Source organism: Brachypodium distachyon, chromosome 2 (genome assembly GCF_000005505.3).
Source record: "Brachypodium distachyon strain Bd21 chromosome 2, Brachypodium_distachyon_v3.0, whole genome shotgun sequence".
In the NCBI taxonomy this organism is placed as follows: domain Eukaryota; kingdom Viridiplantae; phylum Streptophyta; class Magnoliopsida; order Poales; family Poaceae; genus Brachypodium; species Brachypodium distachyon.
This window is the reverse complement of record NC_016132.3, coordinates 16,495,275-16,511,917: the sequence shown is the minus strand read 5'-3', so window position 1 is coordinate 16,511,917 and position 16,643 is coordinate 16,495,275. Positions and strand designations below refer to the sequence as shown.

At 45.8% G+C, this 16,643-nt stretch overlaps 2 protein-coding genes, 1 long non-coding RNA gene and 1 pseudogene across 3 annotated transcripts; 1 reads left to right on the top strand and 3 right to left on the bottom strand.

Annotated features, from left to right (window-relative positions):
* Positions 1-3,370: 3,370 nt before the first annotated feature.
* LOC100837555 lies at positions 3,371-6,191 on the top strand (annotated as a pseudogene).
* A 776-nt stretch (positions 6,192-6,967) lies between these two features.
* Positions 6,968-7,384, bottom strand: LOC104583113 (putative lipid-binding protein At4g00165). The gene has a single exon (XM_010234847.1). It carries the CDS (start codon positions 7,382-7,384, stop codon positions 6,968-6,970), a length of 417 nt encoding a protein of 138 aa, XP_010233149.1.
* A 1,520-nt stretch (positions 7,385-8,904) lies between these two features.
* LOC100837248 (putative F-box protein At1g50870) lies at positions 8,905-11,010 on the bottom strand. The gene has a single exon (XM_003565943.4). The coding sequence runs from the start codon at positions 10,928-10,930 to the stop codon at positions 9,644-9,646; it is 1,287 nt and encodes a 428-aa protein (XP_003565991.1). The 5' UTR covers positions 10,931-11,010; the 3' UTR covers positions 8,905-9,643.
* A 659-nt stretch (positions 11,011-11,669) lies between these two features.
* Positions 11,670-14,075, bottom strand: LOC112271005. Its single transcript, XR_002963767.1, has 2 exons — positions 12,505-14,075; positions 11,670-12,313 (listed from the first exon to the last, which is right to left on the bottom strand). It is a non-coding gene; the product is annotated as an uncharacterized LOC112271005 (long non-coding RNA).
* Between the last annotated feature and the right edge of the window lie 2,568 nt (positions 14,076-16,643).

The window sequence follows — 16,643 nt, the reverse complement described above, 5'->3', positions numbered from 1 at the left end:
TCACGGTGATCTGTGTGGCCCAGTTTCACCTGCAACCCCAGCCGACAATCGCTATTTTCTACTCGTGGTAGATGACTACAGTCGGTACATGTGGGTTGTGCTGCTTAAAACGAAAGATCAAGCGTTTCAAGCATTCAAGAAGATCAAGATTGCTGCTGAAGTAGAAGCAGAGGCAAAGTTGAAGGCTTTCCGGACTGACTGAGGAGGAGAATTTATCTCACATGAGTTTGCTGCATATTGTGAGGAACATGGCATCAAGCGTTTTCTGACAGCCCCATACACACCGCATCAAAACGGTGTTGTTGAAAGAAGGAACCAAACCGTGGTAGCAATGGCTCGAAGCATGATGAAGAGCAAAGGCTTGCCGGGGAGGTTTTGGGGAGAAGCGGTGACTACAGCGGTATACTTGCTAAACCGTGCACCGATGAAAAGTGTCATTGGCATGACACCCTATGAAGCTTGGTGTGGAAGAAAACCTTCGGTCGATCACCTTCATACTTTTGGGTGCATGGCACATGTGAAGAATGTTTCTGGACATGTGGAAAAGCTGGAAGACCGGAGTAAGCCGATGATCTTGATGGGTTATGAAGCAGGCTTGAAAGGACACTCGAAGGCTTATCGTGTGTACGATCCACAAACAAGAAAAGTTCACGTGGCATGCGACGTCGTCTTTGAAGAAGAGAGGGCATGGGATTGGTCCTCAAACAAAGAAAAGAATCAAAAAAATTCGGATGATATGTTTGTTGTATCTTACCCTGTCCCTGAGCATGCAGGTCATAACCATGGAGAAGGCCACGACCATGACGCAGGTGGCGGAGATCCACCAGGAACGCTGCCGGGCCGCGGCGCTACACCGGTGTTCAGCTTCAGTAGAGCACCGGCCTCATCATCTGCCGTGGCAGGATCCGCGACAGGAAGATCTGCGTCTGCCACGACGCGAGAGACGGCAGAAGTTTCTGCCGCGGCAGAAGATCCCTCTGCCGCGGCAGGAGCGAGTGAAGGGGAGGATGCAGCAGCCGGCGGAGATGCTGAAACTTCTACCGCGGAAGCAACCTCTTAAAGGGCATCGACGATGGTACGATTGCTGGTGCAGACTCGGTCGCGGACTCAACGACTGATGCCCGAACGACTTCGACCTCTATCGGAGTTGTACCCTTCTCCAAAGAAGATGATCCGCAAGACGAAGACGGTCAAGATGAAGCGCACAACGAAGGAAAGGTGCTTGTTAAGTACCGAAGAACCAACCTCGTTTGAAAAAGCTAGCGAGGAAGAAAGTTGGCGCAAGGCTATGGAGGAGGAGATGGGGTCAATCCAAGATAACAAGACATGGAGCTTGGTTGATCTCCCTGCCGGGCATAAACCCATAGGCCTCAAGTGGGTATTCAAAGTGAAGAAAGACTCCAATGGCAATGTGGTAAAGCATAAAGCACGCTTGGTAGCAAAGGGCTATGTGCAGCAACAAGGCGTTGATTTTGAGGAAGTGTTTGCTCCAGTCGCAAGGATGGAATCGGTACGGTTGTTGATTGCTTTGGCCGCTCAAGAATCCTGGAAGCTGCATCATATGGATGTGAAATCAGCGTTCTTGAACGGTGACCTACAAGAAGAAGTATATGTACAACAACCTCCAGGTTTCGTCGAAGGGGGAGCGGAACATAAGGTGTTGTGACTGCACAAGGCATTGTACGGGCTACGGCAAGCACCGAGGGCATGGAACACCAAGCTGGACGCTACACTGGTGTCCCTCGGATTTGAGAAGAGTCCATTGGAGCATGCTATGTACAAACGAGGTGATGGGAAGGAACGGCTCCTAGTTGGAGTATATGTTGATGATCTGTTGATCACGAGTGCAGATGAGAGGGAGATTGCAAGATTCAAGAAGCAGATGCTAGATCTTTTCAAGATGAGTGACCTTGGTTTGTTGAGCTACTACCTCGGGATAGAAGTATGTCAGCGAGGAGACTCAATAACTTTGTGTCAAGAAGCTTATGCAAGGAAAATCCTTGAGAAGTGCGGCATGGAAGAGTGCAATGCTACCTCAGCACCGATGGAAGCAAGGCATAAATTGAGCAAACACAGCGAAGCAGATCCTGTTGATAGTACCGAATATAGACGTATTGTGGGAAGTCTGAGATACTTGGTGAATACAAGGCCTGATTTGGCATACTCGATTGGGATCGTTAGTCGATTCATGGAGAACCCCACAACGGAACACTTTGCAGCAGTGAAGATGATTTTGCGGTACATCAAAGGAACCCTGAAGTATGGGTGTGTTTACTCAAAGAAGAAAGAGGAGAAGGCACAGCTAGTCGGGTACAATGATAGTGATATGGCCGGCGACGTTGATGACCGTAAAAGTACTTCGGGTATGGCGTTTTTCCTTGGTGGAAATATTGTGAGCTGGATGTCACAGAAGCTGAATACATTGCAGCAGCTACCGCAACATGCCAGGGAGTATGGCTAGAGTGATTGCTTGCTGATCTACTAAACTGAGAACCAGAAAAGTTTGAGTTGAAGATCGACAACAAGTCCACTATATCTCTGTGTAAGAATCCGGTGTTTCATGATAGAAGTAAACACATCGACACCCGGTTTCATTACATAAGAGGATGCGTGGAGGAAGGCAAGCTTGAAGTTGATTATATAAGCACAGATGAACAGTTGGCCGACATATTGACGAAGTCTCTTGGAAGGGTGAAATTTCAAGAGATGAGGAAGAAGATCGGCATTCATGCTGTCAAGTAATTTCGTTCTGATCTTAGGGGGAGAATGTAAGTTTAGATCAATCCGAATTAGAGTCACTTTCTGGTTTAGATCAATGTTGAGTCGGTTTAGAATTTGTAAAGGGATTCAACGGATTATAAGTTGATCTCTTAGTCCAGTTCGTATTCAGTTACCTAGTTAGATTCGGTTTGCAGGTTGCTGCGTATATACACGCATGAACGCTCTGTAAACGTTAAAAACCCAGAAAAAAAACGAGAAAGGCAAGGCTCGCACGAGCCTTGGCTATCCACAAACTCCAATATGTTTTCCCGTGCGTGTGTGGTTTGACGTGAGTACTGCACTGCTTTGCTAATCGATTTGCATAGCGTTGCTGCTGTACGTGCGCGTCTGGCCGGAATCAATCAGCTTGCCAGCTGATCGTCGTTGTTGCTTGCGAGAGAGGATTTGGCCTGATTTCCAACAGTTTGCCCTGGTTGCTAGCTTGTTTAATTGACATTAAGTGGACAAGGTGAATAATTTTTCCTATCCCGACCTTATTTCGATCTGATTTTCCCTATCCCAAGTGTATATGTAATTGAGCACTCATTTAGTACTGTCATTCTTGTAGGAGAACAATGTTTTGGTGAAAGACATTTGTACTCTGGAATCAATGGTCAATGAGGAGAAGACGAAGAACAAAAGGTTATCTGATGAGAAGATAAAGCTGGAAATTGATTTAGACTATCAGGACCAAGTGATTGAGGAGTTTGAATGCAAGACTGAAGAGCTGAAAGATCAGGTGGAAATATGCAAGAAGAAGAATGAAGAAGTGAAAGTTATTGCAATGGCATCCTGCAGTCTTGCAATCGCTTTTGGGGCTGTGTTATTTTGCATCCTTTGCAAGATGCATGAGTTAATGGGCGCCTTTAGTTAATTGTACTCCTATTCAATGCATGAGACATTTGACAATGATGTTGGAGTACCGTAATGGAGTGCCTAAACTTTGTTGTAATCGGTGAAATGTTTGTATGGATTTTAATTAGAAGTGTCTGTCAAATGTATGTTGTTTTCTGACTTAAGTCCTTCTTCCTCGTATTTGTAACTTTTTTATTACCATGTCATTCGCTGATGTTGGATGTCCTGAAGTTGGGGCGCCTGCATGTTTATGTACCAATAACAATAGTTTGTCCATTCTACCAATCTACCCTAGTAGCCACCGTCACTGTTCCTGAGCTATACACACCAGGCCTTGAAGGGAATTTTGTGCATTCCTATCCCGTTGGACAAGTTAGCCTCTCGAAAGGTATTATAACTTCCATGTTGGAGTTTGATAAATTTTAACACTCCATCTGAATTCGGTTTGATCCCCTGTCATGCTTCCGGGCTGAATTACTCCAATACTTGCACGCCTATGCTGGCATCAATGGCGCCAGTGTTGGCCAGAATGAAAACCCTCTTATTAACCTCTCTGGTGTCACTGGAACTAAAGCTCTCGCTTTTGGTGCTGATGTCCCTTTTGATATTTTGAACCCCGGGGTCAAAAATGGAATTCACCTTTTTTAACGGTTTTGATATTGAGAGCCGCCGGTTTTTTAGTTAGAGATAAGTCGATGCATTTGGCTGTGTGATCTTAATCCGACGACAACATATGAGAGAGAAGGGAGTGAAGATGTCACGCAGATTTTAATCCAACGGTTTTATTCGTCAACTGAGATTTAAGTCTTTTTTTAGAAAAATCAGGTGCCTAAGACATTCGTTTTTCTAGTTGTCTTTCATGGTTTCCATCATGTGTGCAGCGTCGTAACCCTGTTGTCTCGTGGATAATGGAACGAAATACGTGGCTACTTTTCAAAAAAAAAAAAGAAAGAAAAGCGGAGGAGATTTTTTGCCCAAAAAAAACAAGGTGTGAGGATAATAGGATTTTCTTTAGAGGTAAATGCACCCACGGTCCTACTATTATTGAACAGGTGTCAGTTTAGTCATAAAATTATGAAATTAACCAGTTTGACCTGCCCACGTGGCAAGTCGACCCGGTACATATTGGCGGGGGGGGGGGGGGGGGGGGGGGCACAATCAAAGTTTGATTTCAATTTCAAAGGAGTTTCATTCACACCAAGGGGGAAATTACCTTCTAACTTTAGCAGAACAAGACCAGCCGCCATACGGCCCAAACATGATCAACAAACAAGTTATTGACGCATTCCTTTTTTATGAAATGAACGCAAATTGTGCGGCCAAACCAAATTCCATTAACGAATTAACAGAACAGAAGTCCAGTTCAAGAAACAAAGAAAATGAAAAAAATGATCGAAATGTAAAGCGGAGGGTGTCCGCGACCTGCCGACAATTTGAATGACAGTTTTACGTGGACTATCATATCACTGGCATGCAAGCATGCTGCCATAACAGCTAGCCATACGGCCCAACATAACCAGCGCGCACAGTAATATGATTACATAGATATGACAACCTTTTTATTTGAGTAAATATCACACAACCCATGGTTTAGAACGAACCGTATCACAGAACTCCACATTTTGGTTTTCTTATCACTTAAACCCGATAATTGGGCAAAAGTGTATCACAGAACCCGTAATCACGCTGTCAACGGCGCTAGCACGGAAACTGACTCCGGGCCCCACCTGTTGGTCTCTGTTGCTTGGACGGGCTTAACCAGTCGTTTTTTAGGCCGGTTCGGGCTGGTCGGGACCCGGGAGTGGCATCGCACGAGGACGGGCTCGCTGCGCCCGTGTACACCATGGGATGCATACTCCACTTCACCGCCTAGGCGCTCGTCGCCGCCGTATCTCAATCAGGATTCGCGGGGCAAAAACAATAGAAACAGGATAAAAAAGAAGCAGGAATAGATTTTTTGAAAAAGATTGGAAAAAAGTAAGTAGAATTAGATTCAAAATAAAATAAAGGGGATTTTCGTAAGAAAACGTGGGTTTCCCGTGCCCGGAACGCTCCAGCGGGGCGCCTCGGCACGGGACGGGGTGGACCAGGTCCGCCGCTTCGAGCGCCTCGCCGACATCGCCACATCCGTGCTGCTGGCGCCCGGGGAGATCCACGAGGGCCAGCTCCGCCACGCGCGCAAGGCCATCTCCGACCTCTCCGTGCTCCTCGTCGATGAGACGGGGTCCTCGGCCAGCGGGGGCGTGGCTTCCTTCCTCGCGTCACACTGCAACCGCTCCTTCGGCCTCGCGCGCCTCCCCGTCTTGCGCCGGCGGCTCGGCCGTCGGCTCCTCCTCCGCCTCCGCCTCCCATTTCCGCTGCCTCTCTTGGAGCGTGTCCCACACCTGGTCCGCGTCGCGCCAACTCCAGGCCATTGGCACAGGGCTCACCGCGCCGCGCGCGCGCACGAGGCCGGGCTCGCTGCACCCATGTACGCCATGGGATGCATACTCCACTTCACCGCCTGGGCGCTCGTCGCCGCTGTCCCGTGCCACTCCCGGGTCCCGACCAGCCCGAACCGGTCCGAACCGGCCTAAAAACTGACCGGTTAACCCAGTCCAAGTAACAGAGACTGACAGGTGGGGCCCGGAGTCAGTTTCCGTGTTAGCGCCGTTGACAGCGTGATTACGGGTTCTGTGATACACTTTTGCCCAATTATCGGGTTTAAGTGATAAGAAAACCAAAAGGTGAAATTCTGTGATACGGTTCGTCCTAAACCATGGGTTCTGTCATATTTACTCTTTTTTTTATTTGGAAGACCAGCTAGAGCTAACAGCCATGCATGACATGCGTGTTTGCATACATGCCTCTATGCTGGGGTCCAAAAGAGCAACACATTTATTCAACTTATAACATATAGTGCGTGCCGCGGAGATTCGTCCACTCAGCCAATTACCAAGCAATCGAGATCGTCGACGCGATCCTTGCCGCAGCCCAGGAGCGCCGCGTTGACGTCACCAGCGACAGGGAAATGTTCTGTTCTCCTGCATGCCATGTGATTCCTGACAGGGAATACTTATATTCCCGTCGGCCGGCTGCGGCCTCGACAGGAATATAAGTCGCCCCACAGCAATATATCGGTTTGTGATAGTGACGTTATCCATGAATATGGCCCAACATAACCAGCACGTACAGTGATTTATATAGATATGACAACTTTTTTATTTAGAAGACCAGCTCTAGCAGTCATTTCCAACATGCATGCGTGCTTGCATACATGCATATGCCTATGCTGGGTCCAAAAAGAGCAACACATTTATTCAACACATAGTAGTATTATGTATTAGTACGCGTGCGGCGGAGATTCATCCACTCAGCCAATTACCAAGCAATCGAGATCGTCGACGCGATCCTTGCCGCAGCCCAGGAGCGCGGCGTTGACGTTGCCGGCGACGCGGGCGCGAACATCGGGGTTAGCGCGGTCACCGGCGACGCCGGATCGCCAGAAGGCGGCGCAGAGGCAGTAGTAGGCTTCCCTGCTCGACAGCCCACGGATCCTCCCGCAGCACCGCTCCCTGTCGGCGGCAGCCGGGTCCTGCCCGAGGTTCACGCACGCTCCGAACTCAGCTACGTCCGATGGGCACCCGCGCCGGCCGTTGACGCCGGACGGCGCCGGCGCCGGTGAAGATGGCAGCAGGGCGTCGTCGTCTCCCTGCCCTTGCACGGAGGCCGCGGCTAGAACAACAGCGAGGAAGATGACATGGATGGACATCGTGGTTGCGCTGGCCATCGTTGCGGATGGCTGCTTATTTTCTGTGTTTGAAATGTTTGCTGCTGTGGATATCGGTGCTGCTGTGGTTATTTGCAAACCGGGAAGTATTTATAGGACGCGAGCATGCGATGCATATCTGCATGCGAAAAGTGTTTAATTTGGAGTAGATCTGTAGATGGGATTGGGTTGGATCATCGGCCAGAATTTCAAAGAGGTTGAGAGGCTAGTGCACGCGCGAGTCCGTACGTTCGGATTTTTTCTTCGGAGTACTCGTCGATGGCTTTGATTGTACCGACGCATACGTCCATGGGTATACTCCCTCCGTCCAAAAACAAGTGACGTGTATTTATATAAAAATTTATATAAATTCACGTCACTTATTTTTGCACGGATGGAATTTATGGGGTTGGAATCGTCCGCCTGAATTTCAACGAGGTGATTAGTGCACGTGTCCGCAAGTGATCAGATTCCTCTAAAGTACGTCGATGGCTTTGATTGCACCGGCCGGCGTACTATACATACGTAGGAGAATATTTCAGGCTTTCAGCGTCAAGGGACGTGGGCTCGTCAGCTCTCGCGTGGACGTTTTGGGTGAGCTTGATCTTATAGATCGAGAGCATTTATTTCGATCGTGACGGTCTCAAAACGAGCTCCTCACTCTGGCCGCCAAACTAAGAGCAAAGCAAGGGGTGCAGGACATGGGAATGCTTACACTGTGTGCTAGAGCCAGACACAAAAATTCTACTCCCTCCGATCCATATTAATTGTCTCAAATGTGTTCAAATATGAATGTATACATGTAATATTTCGACAATTAATATGAGTCAGACAAGGAACTAACCCTTTGAAAAGGTTGCATGCAGGCTTCCAATTTTCAAGCACCCCATCATCTAAAAATCAGGGAATCATGAATATTTTTCTTTCCAAAAAAAAATCTATACACTACTACAGAAAACCCCATCCGTGATCCCCCTCCAGTGGCGGTTAAAACGAACCAAAAAACACACCGCCACTGGAGACCTCTCGAGGCATCCACGAGGGCTACCAGTGGCGGTGATAGTCACCGCCACTGGTGCTACACCAACAGTGGAGGTGATTTTGTTCACCGAAACAAATCACCGCCATTGCTGCTGTAGCACCAGTGGCGGTGATATCTGGCGCTGCTCGTGGATGCCCCATATGTTAGCAATGGCGGGCACCTGAAAAAACCGCCATTGGTGAGTCCGCACCTAATGGGTTAACTAATCGGCCAACCGTGACCTTCCCTTGACCGCTGCAGCACCAAACTGATCGCGTTTCGTACTCCAGTGGCCTGGGAAGTCACTGTTGACTGGTTAGCCACCGATAGGATGGGCGGCCGAATCCATTTTAGACATGGTTTTTTTTTCAGTATTTACTTAAAATAGATTATTTTATATCTTAAAAAACCAGACCGGTTCAACCGATGAACCGGCGATTCGACCGGAAAAACCCGAACCGAGAGCCTCGCCGGTTCGATTACCGGTCCGGTTTTCAAAACTAGGCTCTCCAGTAAAAAATTGTTCAAAGCCTAATAATAAAAGACATTAAAGATTACATAGCATAATAAACTGAAATGAAAAGAAGAGCACAAGAGAACTGTAGGTCCACCCTTCTCCTTCCGGTGGCCTGAGTAAGTTGGAACAGCCACACCTTCCCTTCGAGTCGCCACAGCCACAGTTGTTGCCCTTCAAGCTGGCCGCTGACTCATCGCAACTTGACCGGCAGACTCTCGTGGCGACAGAGAGGGAGCGATGGTGCAGCCTTGGGCATAGGGTATTCGTCGGTGGAGAGGGAGCAGCAGCGCTGCAGCAGGTACATGACACTCATACAAGATTGGAGACCCAGCGGAAGATACAGCAGGAAAAGTTTGTAATATTTTCATTACAATGTAATTAATTGATGAACTCATCAACTGGACATTAATCAACTACACAAAACCAGATGCACGAACAAGAAGAAAAATACATAGAAACAAAAAGAAGTTCACGAGTGGGACTCACTAATATTAGGATTCACGACAATCACAATATGACATGTTATGGACAAGTATGCTGGATAACATAACTTAGCTCCACGGAGCAAGTTGAATGACACATTTAAGTAGGTTAATTAAGAAGTGATTCCACAAACATATATTAGGCAGCCTACGTACAGAATAGCCAATTCTTTCTTGGAGTATGGCAAAGCATGAATTGAACTGAAGGTAACACCAGTGACTATGTCCACCCCGAGAACTCGAGAACATAGGAACATAAGCTACTGCACTTCTCCATCTGGTAATGTCGACTCTGAGAACATAGGAACATAAGGTAGATATGTCACAGAACTGCGTTTCTCAAGGTCAAGGACAGTACGGAATTGCAGACGCCACATATCCCATGATGCCAACGAAGAAGCATCCCATGAATCGCTATGATAAGCGGCCCTAGTAGTAGTAACAAAGAAGATGGTATCACAGTCCGGATGAAACCCAACCACCGAGTATTCCATCTCAATTGGCTTATCAATTCTGACAATATGCTTCAAGGCCCATTTCTTACTACCATAATCCTCAAGGCACCAGACTGCTATCTCTCGGAGTATAACCTCATCGTCGTCATTACTGACGGTAATAGGAGTTTCAGATGGAGTAGCATAGTGCAAACGCCCCTGTGACCATCCAATTGCACCGAAAGAGAAACCGTATGCCGGTGTGCGGACAATCTTCCATGCCTTCCACTCCATGTCTACAACCACCAGCACAAAGTTTTCCTGGTAACTGTAGCCGATGCTGTGGCGGGACTGGCAGGGGCGGTCCTCCCGCAGCTTGCCGGGCAGGTGCAGCACACCGCCAACAAAGACACTTCCATCGGCCAGCACAACTTTGTCAAGCAACTCAGTATCCCTATGAATCCAGGCTCCGGTTCTGGACGAGTAGATGTTCACTCCTGTGTGGTGGTATTTGTTGGTGGTGTCCACGAAATCAAGGACGTGGAAATGGGATGGGCTGACTGCCGGATCGAAAGCCAGACGTTGGTCCCAGTTATATGTGCCTGGCTGCGGCTGCGGAGCAGGGGGCAGCTCGGTCCACCTCTGGGTGGCGGGATTGCAGACAACTAAACGTTTCTCCATGTTGTAGTAGCAGACGCAGAGGAGGAGGCCGTTGCAGGTGTCTCGCAGGCGGATCTTGGTGTAATTCATAGGCCGCAGGAAAGAGAGGGAAGGGTCGACGAAATCGACGACCGTGGACGAGACGGCGGCCAAGTGGTGGCCGTAGACGCCGGTGTGGGTGCTGTAGAGGAAGCCGGCAAGGGTTTGGGGCAGCCTTTTGCGGTGGGCTGGGTAGGCGATGAGGTCGCGCCAGAGCTTGCAGACGCACTTGAAGCGGTGGACTGACCTGGCGGGGAGGCGGGACAGGATCTCCACGATGAGGTCGTCCGTGAGGAGGCCGGCCGCCGCCGCCGCCTCAGCGCTGTCCACCAGCAACTCCTTGGGTATCTTCTCCTCCGAGGACCAACGGCTGGGCCGCCGCCGCCGCCGACGAACAGTAGCTCTCTCCTCCATGGCAAGGGGTTAGATCAGATCGAGAGAGAGAGAGGCGGCGACTGGGTACGGCTACAGGAATGAGCAACGCCAAATAGGGAGGGGATGGATATAAACCCTAACTGAATAGGTGGAGTGGGCCAAGCAGGCCGTTAGGCCGCGCAGTGACGGGAGGCCTGGTGAGGTGGAAGCGGTATGGAAGTTTTTTTTTCCCTTTTGTCCTATTTTTTCCATTTCTCTCCTGGTTGGAAAAAATGAAATAATACCGGAATTTTGTAAAAAAAATTGGCATGGTGCCATTTTGTGTGTATATAATCTTTAGGGTAAAAAATTAAAATTAAATTCAAAATATTAAAATGGTGCATGCTTTACGAAAAATTAAAATAGTATATGCTTTACAAAATGAACGATCTTACATGTAAACCTCCAAATTTGAATCCCAAACGAAGATTTTTATTAATTTTAAAAAAAATATTTGAAAGTTATCATGGTTACATTTGGAATTAAGTATGAGTAATTTGAATTAAAATCAAGACTTCTGAGTAAAAATAATTACTTACTAACTCCAATTCAAAATAAGTGCCGTAGTTTTGAACTAGGTTTAGTTCAAAACTGAACACTTACTTTGGATCGGAGGGAGTATCATTTTGTACAGCCATTTATTAGAAAAAAAAAACCGAAATAATACTACTCCCTCTGTCCTGAACAAATCCCAGTCACTTATTTCAGGACGGGGGAGCTAGTAAAACATTGTCAAAACTTAACAGTTTTGGCATCATGTCATATTATGTGTATATAAGCTTGGGGTAAAGAAACAAGGCCCAAGCTCACAATGGAGATCTTTGTCTCGGGCGCCGCGCTCTCTGGCATGCTCTTCTTCAGCGCTGTCTTTTTGGCGCCACGCTCTCGCAATACATGGTACACCTCCTTCCATGACTTTGCACTCTTGCAGTACGTACACCATCTCGACGTTCGCATAATCTTCCTAGGGACGATGGCCGAATTTTATTAGAGAAGAAAGAAGCAGTACAGAGGAGCACTCAGCTCAACAGCAGCCTTTACAGCCACAAATCAACCTGTCTCTCGTGCTCCCCTTCATCATTGCCGGCCGTCGTGCCGAGGTACACATAGTTACAGCACGTTCAAGCCATTCTTACTTGTCATCGTTGTCGTGCCCGGTGATCCATCAAATATATACACACCGGGAGCTAGCAACAAACAGTTGATGCATCGAATCCCAGGATGGAGTCGCTGAAGGTGAAGAGCATGGCAGGAGCCGCAAAGATCACCGGGACACTAATCTCGCTCGCTGGCTTGCTTGCTGTTGCTGAGCCTGCACAACGGAGTGCCACTGACGCACTCTGCTGCTGCTGCAGTTAGCCCAGCATGCAGCTGCTCACCGTCCTGTATGCAGTAAGATAAACATCACCATCTTCTTCATCTTGATTTTTACAGCTCATACGTGCTCAAAATAAATCAGAACCTCAACCTTCACACGCAAATGGAACTTGTCCAAAAGGAGCAAATACTAATGAAAGCATTTACCTTTGTAGATACAAAGTTGTTAATTAGCATATATATCAGGAGCCGGATACCTGACAATGACGTGGTGCGTGGAGAAGAGAAGAACGGTCCGGTCTTCACTGCCGCCTTCATCCCATCATCCAGAGCAGATCTATATAACACTCCCCTTCAGTGTCCCTGTCTTTTCTTTTCTTTCGGTGACCATTGTATAATTGCACAAGCTGAATACATCTACATAATACATTCTTGCCATATCTTGGCTCGGTAGTCGGTATAAACTAAATTAATGGTTTAATTGTAGTGACAGCATTTCATTTCTGCTTGTTAATTAACTATTATTCCTTGGCATTCATGTACAGCGTGCTGGGATCTGCACTGATGATTCTGGGACTCTATCTTGTGCTGTGGGGAAAGAAGAGAGATGAAGCATCGTCAGTATCCTGTGCTGCTAACAAGCAAGTGGTCAAGTGGATGAAGAGGGTGACAAACAGGCAGTGAAACTGTAAAAATCATGAATACACTCTTGGCTTGGGTTAATTACTGCAGCACAAAATATATGTAGAAAGTTGTTAATTAGCTGGTGCAAATTACTCCCTCCGATCCTAAATTGTTGTCGAAATATTACATGTATCTAGACGCTTTTTAAGAATAGATACATCCATATTTGGGCAAATTTGAGTCAAGAATTTAGAATCAAAGGGAGTAGAATTTAGTAAATGAGCTGCTAGCACTTACAAGTTGCAACAGCATCCTTTACTCTACAGTAGCTGCATATGGGCAATGGGGTTATTTTCTTTCAAGATACTTGGCACCATACGATTTTCGGTCACATAAATTGAACGGTAATCTAACCAAGGCGGTCGCCGCCACCGCCCGCCATGCGTCCGTCGATCGAAGATCGGGAGATCCAATTTCTTATTTACTCTCCACCTGCATCGATCTTATTGGAGTACTAACGTGACATAGTATTTCTTGGCCCAATTCATACTCCCTCTGTCCAGAAATAAGTGGCGTGAATTTGCATAAGAATCTATACAAATCCACATCACTTATTTTGGAACGGAGGGAGTATAGTATTTCTAAAAACTGTGACCGGCCTAAAATGACCCAAAATGTGTACTGAGGGTCACTATATTGTAAAATCCACCGAAAACCCAAAAACAGGGGCCTATAGGTCACGAAAATGGGCAAGCGATAATTTTTGTTAACATGACAAAAACAGCTTGAAACCATATACCGGGTATGACGATATAAAAAAATCAGCCAAAAACCCAAAATGGGCTATAGTCCACGAGAAAGGCCATAACCGATCCGAAACCATATACTGGGGTCATGACATCGGCAAATCGACCGAAGAACAAAAAAACTTGGGCCCACAAAAACGGCCAAAAGGTGATTTTTGTCGAGCGTCCAAAAAACGGCTTCGTGCACCGGGGTCAAATCGGTGATTTTTATCGACCGGTGAAAGAAGGCACAAAATTGTGTGCCGAGGGTCTCGTGGTCAGAAAAATCGATCGAAAACTCAAAAACAGTAAGCTATATATGGCCCGTAAAACAGTGAAATTTTGACTTGTAACAAAGCTATCACTTATTAATTCTTCTACTACTTTGTTTTCCTTTGAGATGTTGTTGGTGTTGTTGGTGCCTTGTAAAGTTACATGCAAACTAGAGTATTTATAGAAGGCCAAGCAAGCACATGCATGCGGGTTCGCAAGCATGCGAATTGAAGCTGTTTCGGAACAGTACTAGACACTAGTGTACGTCGATGGGGCTGCAGGTTTCAAAGTTGTGATTAGAACCTTCGAAAGTACACATTGTAGAGTGATGGACGTACGATGGATCCACCACGGATGAGAGTAACAAGTATATATATTTCAGCTAAGGATATTTGGCCCCGTCGATGTAAGCTGTAATTAGGGGACCGGAGCTTAAGGTCTTTGTGGCGGATCGTGTGACCGTACCGTACCGATCGAGGATATGTTGTTAATTGCGACACGTGCGGCTTAGAGTAATTCTTAAGAGAAAACGTGCACACTCTATCTGTGACATGCTTTCTTGTCTCTTAGATCAAGGTTTGCTTTCCTATACCTTCGTTCTATACTCATAGTTAATATCCTTCATTAATTAGAACCAAGAAATAACAGGTACTATGTTAAATAATGTGACCTTGCCTACCTACCATGGTGTACTTGCACTGAACTTAGATCAAGCTACTACAACCATAGAATTTCAGGTTCTTTGTGTTTTGTTCGGTTCGATCCTAAACATGGTAGGCTTGTGTCACCGCAAGTAACCTATTTAATACCTAACTTTTACTGTCAAGTTGTTGAATTATAAGAATGTACTAGGCAATGTATGGACTATATCGATAGAGAGATAGAGACTAGAGAGAGAGATATTTAGAGATAGATCCGAGAGAGATAGCGCGCGAGATGGAGCTAGAGAGAGCGAGAGGGAGAGACCATGCTTTACACCGGAAGTTGAGTTAAATATGTTCAAATTTCGGCTTCTTTTAGCTTTTTTTTCGTTCATTTCATTTTGAACATTCCTATGATCTTTGTAATTCGTAAACATGGTTTTCCATTATGCTTAATATAATGGAGTACGGGCTGCTTTTTGCGAGCGAGATTGGAAAAAAATCTCGTAATTAATCAAAAATTAACACTGTCCATATTACTTAAAAATTGTCTAAAGTAACTGATCTCTCAGAAGAGTTGAGACGATCAAGCAAAGCTGTAAAGACCCAATATGAGAGTGAGCAGGCCGGGCAGAAAATGTGATGGAGATCATGGTTCTGCATGGGAATATGAGATTGATTATGGTGTTAGTATTCCTATACATTATTGCATTCTTGTTGTTAATTTTTTGTGAACTATCACGCCACATATATATACTGAGAATTAAACACGTGATAATTTTGCTAGACGCGCTGATTTTGCTGGGAAGAAGAAGCTATCTAGACAGCGATATATACCAACACAAGTACTAATGCTACCGTGCATAATGGCAAGATTAAGATCAAATTTTGTGGCCCTTGGTCGATCATGTAACGCTGGTGACTGTTACTATTGCGCCAGACTCAAAAGCCAGCTGTGTTTCAAGATGACATATGAGGGGCAGGTTAAATGGCGCCCTATCTGCGAGCTTCCTGTCTGAATCAGCGATGAAATTACATGCATAAAGGTGAAACAAGAGGTTGCAAAAGTCGGAAAGTTGAGAAAATCTTCAAAATCACATTTTTTTTTTAGTTTATACAAAAGTTATGGAAATGAAATACATGTACACATGAGTGTATGTTACATGTTTATAATTTTTTCATTAAATCTTGTTGAATCCGAGATACAAAAAAAATACTACCTCCGTTGATTTAGAGCCACACATTTATGATTTTTCCACAATACACATATTTTTCATTTTTCACAGTCAACATATTTCTCGGTGAAAATTTACAGAGACATGGTGTACATCTATACTTACATTGGATTTTTTTTACAGATTTTTCGGAAATTTTAAAATATGTTTTATTCGTTTAAAAAATATGAATTTCCCGAGAGCCAAAACACCATTCATTTTCCGATCGTCATTTAATATAATTTTCATTAACCTATCAATATTATTTCGTTAATATTTCATTCATATTTTGTAACTATATCAATCAAAACTCATTACAATATTATTATTTCATTCATATATCATTTCACATGTGTGAATCCATGCCACGCGATAGCTTGTGGTAGGACCGACCGGCTCTAGTAGCTACCGGAGCCAGTAGAGAAGACATTGCATGACCCTCTAGAACATGTGTCACGTCAAATGTGTTGCACTCTCCCTCCGGGCCCGCCAGAGAGGTAATTCCATGTGATTTTTGTTCTTGTTGACACTACTACAGAATGGGACATCAGTAACGGGCTAAAAATGACATCAGTGACGGGCGGGGCGCCTGCCACTGACTTGATGTCAGTGATGAGCACCCACATCAGTAGCGGGTTCAATAGCCGTTACTGATATCAGCAGCATCAGTGGCGGTCTCCATTCCCCGACCGACACTGATAGTGATTTCGTGAATTAAAAAAAAAGCAGGCCCCAGGCCCGCGAATTCACTGGATCACAAATCAAATGACACAATTATTCACACAAATTTTGTACATACACACAAAGAAATTGTTTGCCAAAATTCTGTAGAGACACACAAATTATGTACATACACACA

What these genes read in the sequence shown, in the direction of transcription:
- LOC104583113 (XM_010234847.1), bottom strand. Translation starts at nt 7,384, where the DNA reads ATGGCCAGCGCAACCACGATGTCCATCCATGTCATCTTCCTCGCTGTT.
- LOC100837248 (XM_003565943.4), bottom strand. Translation starts at nt 10,930, where the DNA reads ATGGAGGAGAGAGCTACTGTTCGTCGGCGGCGGCGGCGGCCCAGCCGT.